The sequence below is a fragment of the Jaculus jaculus genome, chromosome 3, assembly GCF_020740685.1.
Source record: "Jaculus jaculus isolate mJacJac1 chromosome 3, mJacJac1.mat.Y.cur, whole genome shotgun sequence".
Classification (NCBI taxonomy): domain Eukaryota; kingdom Metazoa; phylum Chordata; class Mammalia; order Rodentia; family Dipodidae; genus Jaculus; species Jaculus jaculus.
The window spans coordinates 178,025,931-178,040,907 of NC_059104.1; the positions used below are offsets into that span (position 1 = coordinate 178,025,931).

Here is a 14,977-nt window from a genome sequence, read left to right on the forward strand (position 1 = left end):
GACATCTAGGCTGGTTCCAAAAGGCAGACCAAATGGCTGAACCTTCACTAGACCCTTACAGGAAACACCTGAACCACAAGACACTGGAGAGGGTAGGATCAGGACTAACCTAAATCTTCTACATATTCCCTCCCTCCCTCTCCCCCTCCCCCTTCTCTCTCTCTCCTCTCTAACTCTTGTATATTAGTTATGTTTTTCTTCATTTTCTTAGTGGGCACTGACCTGTAACCCCCACTACCAGCATGGGGCTACCATCCACAATGAGCTTTTGATCAGAGAAACCTACAACATGTCCTAGCTATTGTGAATAGAGCAGCAATAAACATGGTTGTGCAAGTATCTCTAAGGCAGTGAGAAGAGTCAGTAGAACATATGCCTAGGAGTGTTATAGCCGATTGATATGGTAAATCTATTTTTAGCTGTCTCAAGAACCTCCACACTGATTTCCACAATGGCTGTACCAGATTATATTCCCACCAACAGTGCAGAAGGGTTCCCCTTTTACCACAACCATGCCAGCATTTATTGTCATTTGCTTTCTTGAAGGTAGCCATTCTGATGGGAGAGAGATGGAATCTCAAGATAGTTTTAATTTGCATTTCCCTGATGGCTAATGATGTAGAACACATTTTTAGATGTTTATATACCATCTGTATTTCTTCCAGTGAGAACTCTCTATTTAGTTCCATAGCCCATTTTTTGATTGGGGTGTTTGATTTCTTATTGTTCTATTTTTTGAGTTCTTTGTATATTCTGGACTTTAATCTTCTGTCAGATGTGTAACTGACAAAGATTTTCTCCTGTTTTGTAGGTTGTCTCTTTGATGTATTCACAGTGTCCATGTGTTACAGGGCCACCCAAGAATATATAATTTTATAAGAGAATCATATCAGGGTCTGACTTTGCTATTTACCTTCTCATTAGAGCTCAGACACTATGAAGTTATATGCTAATATCTATATTTCTGTTTGGGTAGGAAAGATCACAGTAAAGGCTATAATTTTGTTTCTCTGTAGGACATTAACCACATTGTATCTAATCTACCCATCATATTCTAACATTCTTTTGTAGTAAACACCTACAGATGTCCACTTTTTCAAATGCATTCAGAATTTAATGAATCATCCTACAAGGTCACCCTACAGGATGTACTGGGCTAGTCTTTGTGCCCTTTTAAAAATTTATTTTTATTTTTATTTATTTATTTGAGAGAGAAAGAGGAAGAGAGAGAGAGGGAGAGAGAGAGAGAGAGAGAGAGAGAGAGAGAGAGAGAGAGAGAATATGGGTGTACCAGGGCTTCCAGCCACTGTAAATGTATAAATGTACTGTGGACACATGTGCTACCATGTGTACCTGGCTTACATGGGTCCTGGGGAATCTCCTTTGGCTTTGCAGGCAAGCTTATTAACCACTAAGCAATCTCTCTAGCCCTTTATGTTCTTTTATTTTTCTTTCTTTTTGAGGTAGGGTTTTACTCTACCCAGGCTGACCTGGAATTTACTATGTAGTCTCAGGATGGCCTTGAACTCATGGCGATCCTCCTACCTCTGCCTCCCGAGTGCTGGGATTAAAGGCGTGCGCCACCACGCCAGGTTCCTTTTATGTTCTTCTTAAACCCCCACTCTTGGCCATGGCTGGATAAAGTTCAAAGGAAGCCACACAGGCAATGCTCAAAAATGTAACAAGTTTACATGTGGCCATGGGGAAGAAGAAATGATTAGGGCTGAAGAGATGTCCCAGCAGCTAAGGTGCTTAGCCTGAAAAGTCTAATCACCCAGGTTTGATTCCCCAGTAACCATGTAAAGCCAGATGCACAAAGAGGTGCATACATCTGGAGTTCTTTTGCAGTGGCTAGAAGCCCTGGCGTGCCCATTATCTCTGTCTTTCTTCTATCTCTCTTGGCTTGAAAAGAAGTACACATTTTTTTAACAAAAAGAAGAAATGATTAAAATTAGGAGGCTGCTGTGAGCACAAAAATGTGAATTTTGCTGGGCGTGGTGGCACATGCCTTTAATCCCAGCACTCGGGATGAAGAGGTAGGAGGATCGCTGTGAGCTTGAAACCACCCTGAGACTACAGTTAATTCCAGGTTAGCCTGGACCAGAGTGAGACCCTAACTCAAAAAACTAAAAAATGAAAAAAAAAATGTGAATTTCATGACAGCAGGTTTATTTTCTGATTACTCACTGCCCCTCAGGGCTAAGAAAATTACTGGCATATGGGAGGGTCTCACTGACATAAAAAGTGACACACACACACACACACACACACACACACACACAATGGGGGAATAGGTTATCAACTCATAAGAGTTCTTTTTTTATATCGTGTAAAAAAAAAGGTGTATTTAGAATTAACCAGCTGGATCCAGTTTAGATAATCCCAATTTTGTTGGCAACATCCAAAGCATCATAATCGGGAGCCAGCCGAGCATAGGCCTTCTTCTCTCCATCAGGCCTGATCAGGGTGTTGACTTTGGCCACATCAAGGTCATAGAGTTTCTTCACAGCCTGTTTGATCTGATGCTTGTCAGCCTTGACGTCCACAATGAACACCAGGGTGGTGTCTTCTATCTTCCTCATGGCCGACTCGGTGGTCAGGGGGAACTTGATGATGGCATAGTGGTCAAGCTTGTTTCTCCTGGGGGCGCTCTTCTGAGGTTATTTAGGCTGCCTCTGTAGGCGCAGTATCTTGGGTCGCTGAAAGGTGGGTGACGTGCGGATCTTTTTCTTTTTGTGGCTGTGGACGCCTTTCAGCACGGCCTTCTTGGCTTTCAGGGCCTTTGCTTTGGTTTCAGCTTTGGGAGGGGCAGGAGCTTCCTTCTTCGCTTTCGGCTCCATCTTGGCAAAAAGGCCAACTCATAGAGTTCTTGACTAGCATAGTGAAGCATGCTTGTAATCTCAGTACTTGGGAGGCAGAGGCAGGAGGATTTCCAGTTTGATGCTGGCCTGGGATACATAATGAGCTCAGGTCTTTTTTCTTTTTTTTTTAAGTTAAAGTCAGAGTTTCAGAGGAGAGAAGCCTTAGTGATTTTTCGTTGAAGAGTCCATGTGTCGTACTGTGCCTGGATTCCATCAAACATGGCTTGAGCCTAGGTGATGAGGATGTGAAAGTCACCTGAGCTCCTGTAGAGTTTCTTTGTTCTTAACACAAAATATGTCCTCTTGTAATTTGAAAGTTTTCAAATCCCCCATGTATCTGTTCCTGTGTAATCACTCCAATCTTTTGGCTCAAGGATATGTAGTGTTGAGTCTCTACCAATCCAGATATATAATGGCCTACATTTAGTAAACAAAGACCATGTACCAACCTATATAGTCTCAATGCTTAATGTATATTCATTCATGTAATCCAGAGTATAAACCTGACTCGATAGTTTACTAAATAGAAACGGACTTTGAGGCACAAGGAAGTATGACACCACCCAAAGAACCCAGCTACTGAGAGGTGTGGCTGAGATCTAAAGTGGGGCTATCTGCTTCTCCATCTCTACATTTCCTGAGATCTGAAGGGAGGCTATCTGCTTCTCCATCTCTACATTTCCTGAGGTCTTAAGGGAGGCTATCTGCTTCTCCATCTCTACATTTCCCGAGATCTGAAGTGAGACTATCTGCTTCTCCATTCCTATATTTCCTGAGGTCTGAAGGGAGGATAGCTGCTTCTCCATCTCTACATTTCCTGAGATCTGAAGCAAGATTATCTGCTTCTCCATTCCTACATTTCCTGAGATCTGAAGGAAGAGTATCTGCTTCTCCATCCCTACATTTCCTGAGGTCTGAAGGGAAGCTATCTGCTTTTCCACCTCTGCATTTCCTGATATCTGAAGCGAGACTATCTGCTTCTCCATCCCTACATTTCCTGAGATCTGAAGAGAGGCTACCTGCTTCTCCATCCCTACATTTCCTGAGATCTGAAGAGAGGCTATCTGCTTCTCCATCTCTACATTTCCTGCCTTTCAACGCTTTCAGGCTATCGAGTGTGAGGGAGGAACATGTGGGGTTTCAGATCACTTCTCTGGAGTTTTGCACTGTGCAACCTGCACAATGACATGCCACAGTCCCATCTGAGCAGATGTGACCTTCCCTGGCTCTTTGTCCGGTGAAAGATTTTGCTGAGGTCTGCCAGTGGAAAGAACAATGTTCCTGGAAATGTGGAACATACAACTGCACTGAAGTCTGCAGGATTTAAAGGACCCCTTAGACTGACCTTTGTTCTCCTGAGAAGGGCCCTGACTCCATCTTCAGATCCTATATCCCTATAGCAACCCTGTTCTCATCTCTTCATGACACAGTGACACTCTGTATAGCTAGATGTCTCGGGGGTGCCTGGGCAGCCTCCTCCCCATCATTCACCTCCTCACCCTGGGTAGAATGCAAGACCTCAAGCCAGGACTATGCTGTCCACCTCCAGCATAACCTGGTCTGCTCCGACTCTCTCACCTCCCTTACATAACAGTGTCCGTATACCTTTCCAGATTTGGGCAGTGTGGGACCTGAGGCTGACCCCGAACCTTCTTCCTTGGACTCTGACAGCTGTGCATCTTAGCATGGGTCTGCAGAGAGAGTGCCAAGGCCCTGTATTCTCTGCATAGCTCCAGTGCTCAGTGCTCTGTGACTCTCACTGAGCCTGTCTGAGACACTTGCTTCAGCTCCACATGAAGAAGTTGATTTACAAAGGCAGCTCCCAAGATTCCTGGCAAGCACAGCACAAGCTCACAGCTTCCAGCCAGACGCATTTCAGAACAAAGGAGCTGGAGATGATGAACGGCTTGTCAGAGCCGGTAGGACCCAGTCTAGAGACGGTCCAGTCCAGCTTCATCATTTACAGACAGGCCGGCAGAGCCAGATGAAACTCATCCATGGGGGAGAGAGATGAAGGGTTGTTGGCAGCGCCTGGCAATGGTGACTGAGAGGGTGGATGGGGGACCTTCTGGGATGATGGGCTTGTTCTGTATGGGAGGCCATCACACACTGTCCACTTTAGTTATGTGTACTTTAGTGTCAAATACACCCAGCAAGTGAATAACACAAACTGCAGGACCACAGGAGATTGTAGTAACATTAACAAAAAAAAAAAAAAAAAAAAGAAATTGTGTAACAAGATCAAGCTTAGGACTCAGGCCTCCTGATAGCCAATGCATGTCTTTCCCCTGACTCCACTGTGTTGTTGTTGCCATAGCAACTCTGTGCTGCTCTGGGAGTCAACCATAGGTTTGGTTCAGGGCAGGGATTCACGGCAGGCAGTGCAAGAGGCCCAGGAGAGTCAGTTCAGTGTGAGCGTTGGGTAGAATCTTGAGTCTGGCTTCAAGAGTAATGGCCATGGTGACCCCATCACTATGGTAACCCTAAGCTAGCATTTGCTGAGCACTTATTGCATATGAGACACTATTTTAAATACTTCACACGTGTTAAATCTAGACAGTCTTTTTTACTATACATCATTTGTTCACTTCTGGTTTGCTTTACCACAGTGAAATACCCAAGGCAGGCTTCTTTATAAGCAAAAGAGGTGGATTTGGACTCATGGTTTTGGAGATTCAAGGACTGACTACCTCTGCTGATGGCCTTCTGGCTGGAAGAGTTCTGAGCTCATACAAAACACTATAAGCAATATGGATGCATATGTCTCTCTCTTTCTTCCCATAAAGCCACCAGGATTCAGGCATTGGGGCTCCACCCTCATAACCATATGAATTCCACTCACCACTCCCCATAAAGTCCCCACCTTCAAACTCCATGGTCAGATGGAGTTTCCACTTTAAAAAAAAAATATTTATTTATTTAAGAGAGAGAGAAGAAAGAGAGCTTGCAAGGAAACTCAGGTATCTTTTCATAGAAGGACACTATTCTATTGGATTAGGGCTCCTCCACTGCCATATCACTTTAATTACATCCTTACATCAACAACTACTGCCAGTGCTAGTATCTTAACAAGGAGACGTGAAATGAACCACAGCATTCCTCCTCTAGCCTCCACAAATTCATATCTTTGTGATGTGTCCCCCACCCCAAAGTCTCAACTAATTTCAGCATCAACTCTGAAATTTGAAGTCCAAAGTGTCATCCTGGTACCCAGGTATGGGTAAGGCTGGGAGGGATAGTTCATCCCAAGAAAAGACCCCTTCCCAGCTGTGGGGGCGAGAAGCCAGATGAGTTATGTGCTTTTGGCATGCAATGGTGGGACAGATGTAGGATAGGCATTTCCATTCCCAAATGAAGACCATCAGAATGAGGAACGGGGTGATGAGTCCTACGCAAGTCTAAAGTGTAGCTACGCAAACCCAGTTAGAACCAATTTTAGCTTACTGCCTGGTCCCTCAGGTCACTGGGGCAGCAGCATTGCCCCCCCATGGCTCTATGGGGTGGCCATGGATCTAGCTGGGAGTGGCCACCTTGATGGTCTCTTTATCACCTCAGCATTACTCCTCCCTTTCCGTGAGGAGCAGTGTAGTCTTCAGGCAAATCCCACGATGGCACAGTACTAGGGAATGAGAGTCCAACAACCTCCTTCCTCCCCCTCCCGCCTTCCCTGTGTATCTTCCGGTGTCATCCATCTCTGTTCCTGGCTTATGATGAGATGGTAAAATCCATGATTCACACTCCTGGTCACACAGGAGGCAGGCCAAGCCAGGAAGAGGGCCTTTACCACGCATCCAACTTGCCGGCACCTTGAACTTCTAGTCCTCCAGACTGTGAGTAATAGAGTTCTGTTGTTTAACCCACCTAGCCTGTGGTATTTTTGTTTTGGCTGCATGAGCAGATTAATATAGGCAGTGTGAATATATTTCAACTCTATGACTCAACACTTTTACTCCGAGGGATAAATCCAGTAGAAATGAGTATAGACATGCACTAAGGGACCTGAGCAACGATGTTCGTTGCAGCACGATTCATGGTACTTTCAACCAGCAATCGTCCAAGTATCTATCACTAGCAGAATGCACGGTGAACTATGGCATATTGGCATATTCATAGGAGCTACCTGAAACTACATGTAAAACAATATGAATGTATCTCACAAGTGTACAGGCCACCACAAGAATGTGTGTACTTTATGTAGAAATCCAAAGCAGACAGTGATATTTCTTTTAGATGTTAGATACTGGTGATGGGAATTTGTTCACTTCATGGAAAGTCATCAAGCCATGGACTTACAACTCATCTATTTTTTGTCTATATGTCATGCGTCAATAAAACAGTTTTGTTTTTATAAAGAGCGTCACCTATCAAAAATGTCACACTATTTTAAAATAATAAAGAATGGTTGCTAAGGTAGTCACCTATCAAAAATGTCACACCCTTTTATAACAATGAAGAGTGAGTTGCTATGCTGGGTGGTGTGACCAGCAATTATCCAGCTGGCGATATCATAGCCTATAAAAGGGATGGGGTGTTTGGATCACAATGAGCAACCACTGGAAATTGTTATCATTTATATACACAGGGTCACACACATGTCATAATATTCTTCAGCCATGCATTTGTGTAGGTACCAACTCTTTTAAACACAGAAAATGCAATCATAGAACTAGACAGATATTGATATGTAACCATATCATTTCTCATTATTGTTCCCTTCTGCAGTCACACAATCTCTGGGAATGTTATCGTTACTGAACAAAACCTTTTCCACAGCATTATTGGTCAATGATAGTTTATTGGACTCTGAAGAATCAATCCGATCTCTTGCCCATGTCTCAGCACCCCCTTTGTGCATCTGAAGCATGGGGAATTGTAAAGAACAGCTTATTTCCCTGGTAGCTGTTCTTCATTCTGTGGTAGGAGCAGGAATAAAGAGCTGGCAAAGAATGCCATGGCTCTGCATTTTAGCCTCAGCTATGACCCAGTCTGGGCAGAGCCTGAAGACCGTGCCATGGCACTCCAACGGACGGGGGCATATCTGGGAGCTTGGGAAGGGTTCTGCTACCAGAATTGGACATACCCACACTGTCCAAAGGAGACATGGATTCCTTTTTGGAAATGTATTCTCTTCTTCCCTTCAACCCAGAGGATTCAGCCCCCCCTCCTTGTACCCACTCTCCTAGGACCCTCCCAGGCGAGGCAGGTATGTGTATCTGCATAGGATCATGGAAATACTTTGTGATAAAAACCACAGGCTGCCTGCCGGTCCCAGGGCTGCCAAGACAGAATGCAGCTATGCGTCCCCTTATCAGACCCTCATCTGTGCACCCCCAGCACGCGAGTCTCAAACACTCACCTGGGCTGACATCCCGTGGCAGATGTACATGATGGGAACATTTTCTGTATTTGGACCCTGATCAAGACACAGGTTGGTCTTCAGGGAATTCTGAAGCTGTGCATCAGAGGAGACGCGGCCACATCCAAGTGGAAAAAGAGAGAGAAGACACACGTGTTGATTCAGAAGCAAGCACTGCTGCCAAGACAGACTCATCTCCTTAATCAGCCCAAGGCTACACTGTGACATCAGCAGGGCCCAGCTTTTGCCTTGTGTAAAGGTGTGAGTGTGGGTCAGTCTCCACTCCATGAGAAACACGTCTCATTAAATAGCGAGCTGGCTTTGGGGAGATGAGCTGGTTTGAGTAAGAACAACAGATGTATTTAGTAGTGTTGGACTCTTCACCCTAACACTGACCTAACAATAGAGCAAGGGCCATCAAGAGTCTCTGAAAGAAGTCTGCTCTTGAGAGTTGGGGGAAGTGGACAACAGGTTAGTTTTTTTCAGGTCTGGGAGGTCCTTTAGGGTCAGGCATTCTCTGCCCCTTGTAGATCCTTTTGCAAGGTCCCAGGGTTGGCCTACCTGCTGAGGGAATGAAATGTCCTATGGGAGGATGTGAAAGTGGGGAGCAGAAGTTTGGTGCATCTTTTACTTTCACCTAAAGATGCATACACCCAATCTTGGCAATCAGCAGTATACGATGGATGGCTAAGATAACCTGTATTCGTGGTCCCCTCATGTTCTAAGACACTCTTGAGTCTTTGGTGAGGGTTTCCTATGGACCACAGGGCCATGTTCACCAGCCATAGCCAAGTAGACCAGTGGGCACCAAACCACAGTTTAGAATGAATGAGTCATTCTGTTCTTCTTTTCTCTCCTTCCCTATCCTTTTTGGACCATGTAATTCACTTTTCCTGAATTTAAATGAGACCCTGCGACTGTGGTTAATGGATGGTGGCCCCAAGAATCATGAGGTCATTGAGATGAAGTGTGGGAGACCTGGTGGCCATGTAAAAACTGAGAAGGTCAGTTGTGACCAAAGATGAGATAAAGCATATGGCAGAAGGATCCAGAGACGAGAGAGACCATCAGCCTTGAGGGCTCTGGCGACTTTTCCCAGCTCCCATGCACATGCTCAGTCCTTATGCCTGTGGGGAGACCTTACGTTGAGCTACCTTAACTGGGTTCCCCTTCTTATCATTGCCATTGTAACTGCTTTTATACCCCAAAGCCCCCTGTTTAGAACAGAGGACTGGAGACTAGAATCCAGACAAAGATAGTGGGTGGGCAGGCCGTCTTTCTCAGGGAAGGCCAGAGACTGAGAAAGGCTGGACTTGGATAGCCCGGATATCTTGGCACAGCAGTGGAAGCACCCACTCAAGGGGCCTGACGTTCAACAGATAACCAGGGGCACAACTGTGATCTATGCAGACCCTGTTCTCCGCGGAGCATGAGAAACAAGGTCCCTTAGACTTCCCTTCCTCTACTGAGTTCTAGCAGCTTAACCCCATACTCACAGTAGAGACCAAAAGCAACTTAAGTGAATGTGCGTCTTCCCCTTACACTGGAGCCCCAGAAGTATTTAGGCATCGGCCGTCTCTCACGTACCCGCTCCCATGCTTGTCCTGTGGGAGGACATGTAAATACCCTTTGGATTTTCAGTGTAAGCAGAGGTGGGTGTGGCATCTAAACTTGCTAAGAGGAAGACCCAGGGAAGCCCTGAGCGGTGGTGAGTGGGTGTCTTTTGATAAATTCCTCCCTGAATGGCATCACCTACATAGCAATTGGTTCATTGGAGCAGTGGAAAGAGACAGGCTGGGGTGAGTGCTGGCTCCAGCTTCATGGTCTCGAAGGAAGTGACTCCCTCCTGTTCTCTTACTTTAAAAAGGACAATCATAGTGCCTGCCTCACAGCTTGTTATGAGGCTTAAGCGGAGCTCATCACAGGGCCTGGAACCCAGCACATGGCGAGTGAACTGTAACTGCTGTGATCTTCCTGAAAGTCATTTATGAAAAAAAATAGCTTTTATATGTGTACCTGTATGCCAGGTAAAGTCATGTGAAGTGCTTTCTGTGTGAATCACATCTAGTTCTCCAAAGAACCCAACCAGGTGGGTAATATCAGCTCTTTTAAGGACAAGGAAACTGTGGAGGGAAATCAAGGCTACCTCGCCTCCCTATCTGTGAGGCTATTCCCACAGTGCAGACACTCTGTCACGTTGCCTTCCATCCTGACATTCCCTACCTGGATGCACCTTCCTCATCTTCTGAGTTCAGCCTACCTGCATTTCTGAAAGGCCAGGTCTAGGGATGAGACCCCTGCTCTGTGTTCCACCAGCACCTCATTTCCCTACAGCAGAGGCACGCACTGCCGAGTGAGTGACTGCAGAGGATGAACGAGTGAATGGCATCACGGCTAGACAAACAACAGAGCTGCAGTCTGCCTGACTCATCATGCATGTGGATGCGATCCTAGACAGTAAAAGGAGCCCCACGAATAGATGACTGTTCTCATTAAGGCTGTGCCCGCCGTCAAGGTTGCGCAGCCAGTAGGTGCGGTGCAGATGCTCCACGGCCAGGCCTGTGAGGTCGCAGGTGCTTCCCTGTCGCTGTCCTCAGCACCAGGGCGGGAACCCGTCCAAAGCTATGCCGTCTCCCAGACACAGAGCTCAGGAAGCCAGGGCAAATCCAAATCTGCACAACGGGCTCCCCGCTAATGGGACCTTTTAGTGGATTCACGATCTGGGCTGTGGGCCTGACCTGGGCCTGATAGAGAGACTCAGAAGTGATGTGATCTGAACAACTGTCGTTTGCAATGAAGTGGAATGGCAAAAGGAACAAAACTAGCTCCCTGCAAAGACATCTGGTCTCTGCATGTCAGAGTAAAACGAATCACCAGAAAGAACAATTCAGAACCAACAAATTTTCCTGCTCCCATGCTGCATCTGGCTTAGCCCTCACCAAGAGTCCATGATGCTCCTGGACCAGCAAGCATGCTGCCACGGAAGAGCCCAGGCGGTGATGTTTTTGTGGAGCAGACAGAAGGGCAGCGAGGCTAGCTGGGCCCTGCACAGTGGCTGACAGGTGAACGTGCCCTGCGTCGGCCAGCTCTAGGGATGGCTGAGCTCTTTGGGATGATGAGTGGGTGGCTTTTGGTGTGACAGCATGAAAATAGCTGAAACTGTGGACTCAGACAGATCTAGACATTGCCTTATCTAGCACGCTACTTACTGTCTCGCCAACTAAACATTTCTGGGTTTGGCATCAAAGAGGTCCATGGCAAACCTGCTGCACATGTGCGCATGCTGAGACCTTCTTGCCTGAAGGATAAGAATGGCTAAGATCCAGATGCACAGGGGCTATATGCACACACTGCCGCCGCTATGGCTTTCTCCGCCTCTTGGGGTGAGTTCGCAAAGCCTGTTCAGCCACAGTGGACATTCTGCTGAGGACATGCACCTGAAAGCTGGCCTTGGCTCACAGAGGTATGAAGTCATGGTAGCACCAATGTTGACCCACGACTGGGCCCAACTGTAGCCAAGTGACACACACAGTTACTATGGGGTGGCGCCTCTGGAAAGCTGGGTCCTTGGATGGTGATCGTGAAGTAGAAGGAACCAACAGACATCTGTCAGTAAACTGTGTTTTCCTGGTGATTGGGGGCCTCAGGTAGCAGCTGAGCAGCACCTGTGAGATATTTTCTGACCTCCAAACTCTACCAGCCTGTGATGCACAGAGGCAAAAGGCCACTGTTTTGGGACTCCAAAATCACGCAAAGAAACTTCACAGGAGGGTACGGCTCACTCCTACAGGCTGACCCCCTGGACAGCAGAGACCCAGAGGGCTCCGAGCGCCCAATCTCTATGTCCTTTGGAACCCTTGGATGTTTAAAAATGGGGGCCCTAGGGCTAGAGAGATTGCTCAGTGGCTAAGGAGCTTGCCTGAACAGCCTATGACCTGGGTTCAATTCCCTAGTACCCACATAAATCCAGATGCACAAAACAGTACATACACCTGTAGATTGTGTATAGTGACTAGATGCCCTGTTGTGCCCACACTTTACGTCTCTCTCTCTCTGTCTGTATCTCTGTGCTTGCAAATAAGTAAAGAAAATATTTTTAAATATGTGGTCCCTAGAGAAAGGACACTGGGTCCAATCCCTCAGCAAGGAGGCTTTCCACTCTCAGGCAAGTGCTTTGTCTATGATTCTCCTGGCTAGAGCACCTTTGAGTCCAGCTCTGAGTAAAGGGCACCAGAGATAAGGGGGGGGGGGCTCCAGTTTTCAGCCTGAGATATCAAAAGGGCCCGAGTGGATGCTCTCTCAAACTGGCTATCAGGGTGATAATAGATAGTATTTTAGGCTCAGTTTCACTGCTGATCATCTATGTGAAAGACAAGTCACTTTTTCTTTCTGCCTGTTTTTCTTTTTTTTTTTTTTTCATCTCAAGATAATATTAACTCCTCCATATTGGAGTCTCATGAACTTAACTGTCATGGAAAAAAAAAACAAAGTTGTATGTTCAGCACAAACCAGGCAAGATGCCCAAACATCCATCAGGTACCACTAACGATACTGTAAGAATTGGTAGGGTTCTGGAAGTGCTGGGAGAATGGGGAGTTTAACATGCTCCAAGTATTTTGCCCTTAGACAGAAAACACATGAGCATTTCCCACATTACCTTCTATCCTATGAAGACAACGTTTAATTATCTCATTTATCAGACGGAGAAACTGAGGCCCACAGATCTTGAACTGCTGCCCGTGAAGAGGTCAAGATCTTATTGTACTTTACTCTCCGTGAGGCAGGTTCTAGGGTGGAATCCAGGCGCTCCGCCACTGAGGTCAAGATCTTACCCAGGTCTGTCTGACTCGGAACCTCACATTCTGCCTCCTACGCTGTGCCCCCCCCCATCATTGGGGAGATGTGGTCTATGCTGTGCAACAGGCAGAACTACAAAATTCCCTAAACATAGAGTGAATTCAAGAAGCTTCTGTCTCTCAGGAATCTTCCTTAGGGACTCTCCACAGATGAGTAGGAGGCCTCAGCCCATCGGTGTGTGTGTGTGGGGGTGTGTGTGTGGGGGGGTGTGTACATACACTGAATACCTGGATTGAACCTCTGTTGCTCCAACTGGGAGTATATTGTAGTCTCAAACAACCAACTTCTTTTTGTGTTTTACTAAGTGGAATATGCAGGTCTGTGGCCAGCGCAGAACTGCTGAGGACTCTCAAGCAGGGACAAATTTCTCTCGAGACTGGAGAGGTCTGGGCTATGGCTACGGGAGCAAAGACTTATGCAGGCCCAGAAACTGGCACTGAGTCTCCAGGTCTCCTGCAGCCAACCCACTGAGCGGTCACAGACTTGCTCCCTCCCAACCCTTTGCTCTCAACGCGTCTCCCTGGTCGGGCTTCCCATCTGTGTCTAAGTGGAACCCCGAGGCATTGGCTCCTTACCGCCCCGTAGGCAATGATGTCTGAGTACATCCTCATGTCGGGGTACACACTGACCAGGTACCATCGGAAGCTCTTGCACTGAAGCTGTTTTCTCAGAGCCTTCCTCGCCGTGATGTCCCCAATGTCAATTCCCGGGTCCTGTACAGAGAGGTGGGGCACAGATGCAGACGTCGCCCGGACTGTAGCTTCTCTCCAGACCCAACCCTGCTCTGTGCCGGAGAGGGGGCCGAGAGAGTGTAACAGCCTCAGAGCGGGTGGGGATGTCCCAAGGCACCATTCCCCCTGTTATCCCATTGGGACTGACTGACACCTTCGTGACCCCACAGTGAATCCCATAACCCCACTGAGGAGGGCCCCAGGGAAACAGGAACAGGGGAGAGGGGAAAAAAATAAGTTTAAAAAATTACAGGACTGGAGGGATGGCTTAACAGTTAAGGTGCTTGCCTTAAAAGCCAAAGGACCCAGGTTTGATTCCCCAGGACCCACATTAGCCAGATGCACAAGGGGGTGCATGCATCTGGAGTTTGTTTGTGGTGGCTGGAGGCCCTGGTGTACCTATTCTCTCTCCTTCTTTCTCTGCCCAATAAATAAATAAATAAAAATAAAAATATTTTTTAAAAAAATTATAGAGACTTCCTAATGAAGGGACCCTGAGGGGAGCTAACATATGCATTCCATCACACTGCCTTTGCCCATTTCTAATTAGACTCTGAAGCATGGCTTCAGTGTCGATGGAGATTATCAAATAAAGTATAAAGCAGTTAAGATGCTTTCCTGCGAAGCCTGAGGACCCAGGTTCGATTCCCCAGGACCCAGGTAGCAGGATGCATAGGGTGGCGTGTGTGTCTGCAGTTCATTTGCAGTGGCTGGAGGCTCTGGGGTGCCCATTTTCCCTCTCTCTTCTTTCTATCTGCCTCTTAAATTGATAAATAACATACTTAAAACATCATGTTGACTACTCAGACTTCATGTGACTATAGTCTACCGCTGGAGAATCTGTCAGTTTGTACGGGCTGTAGCAGAACTGGCTATAAGGGGACCTCTGTTTTCCTAAAATTCCGGGCTCTGGAGTCAGGGGAGATGGTTCAGTGGAGGGGGCCCTTGCCACACAGCATGAAGACCAGACTTCGGATCCTCAGGAGCCACTCAAATGACAAGTGGGTGTGCCAGCCCACCTGTACCCCAGTGCTCAGGAGGAGGAGAGCAGAGAGCACCCCGAGCTGTGTAGACTAGCTGAATCGGCAAGCCCTGGGCTCAGCTGAGACACTCTGGCTCAGCAAAGCACGGTGGAGAGTGATTAAAGAAGATCCCACCTCTGAACCCCACAT

At 46.9% G+C, this 14,977-nt stretch overlaps 1 protein-coding gene and 1 pseudogene across 2 annotated transcripts in view; both read right to left on the reverse strand.

Moving 5' to 3' along the window:
- Galnt18 (polypeptide N-acetylgalactosaminyltransferase 18) overlaps nucleotides 1–14,977 on the reverse strand; it is a 383,580-nt gene that overhangs the window by 48,835 nt on the left and 319,768 nt on the right. For both annotated transcript variants that reach the window (XM_045145464.1, XM_004650865.2), the window contains exons 8-9: nucleotides 13,650–13,787; nucleotides 8,218–8,313 (exon numbers count right to left, since the gene is read on the reverse strand). In XM_045145464.1, coding sequence (XP_045001399.1) covers nucleotides 8,218–8,313; nucleotides 13,650–13,787 — 234 coding nt within the window. The remainder of the gene's footprint in view (nucleotides 1–8,217; nucleotides 8,314–13,649; nucleotides 13,788–14,977) is intronic.
- LOC101596569 lies at nucleotides 2,330–2,840 on the reverse strand (annotated as a pseudogene).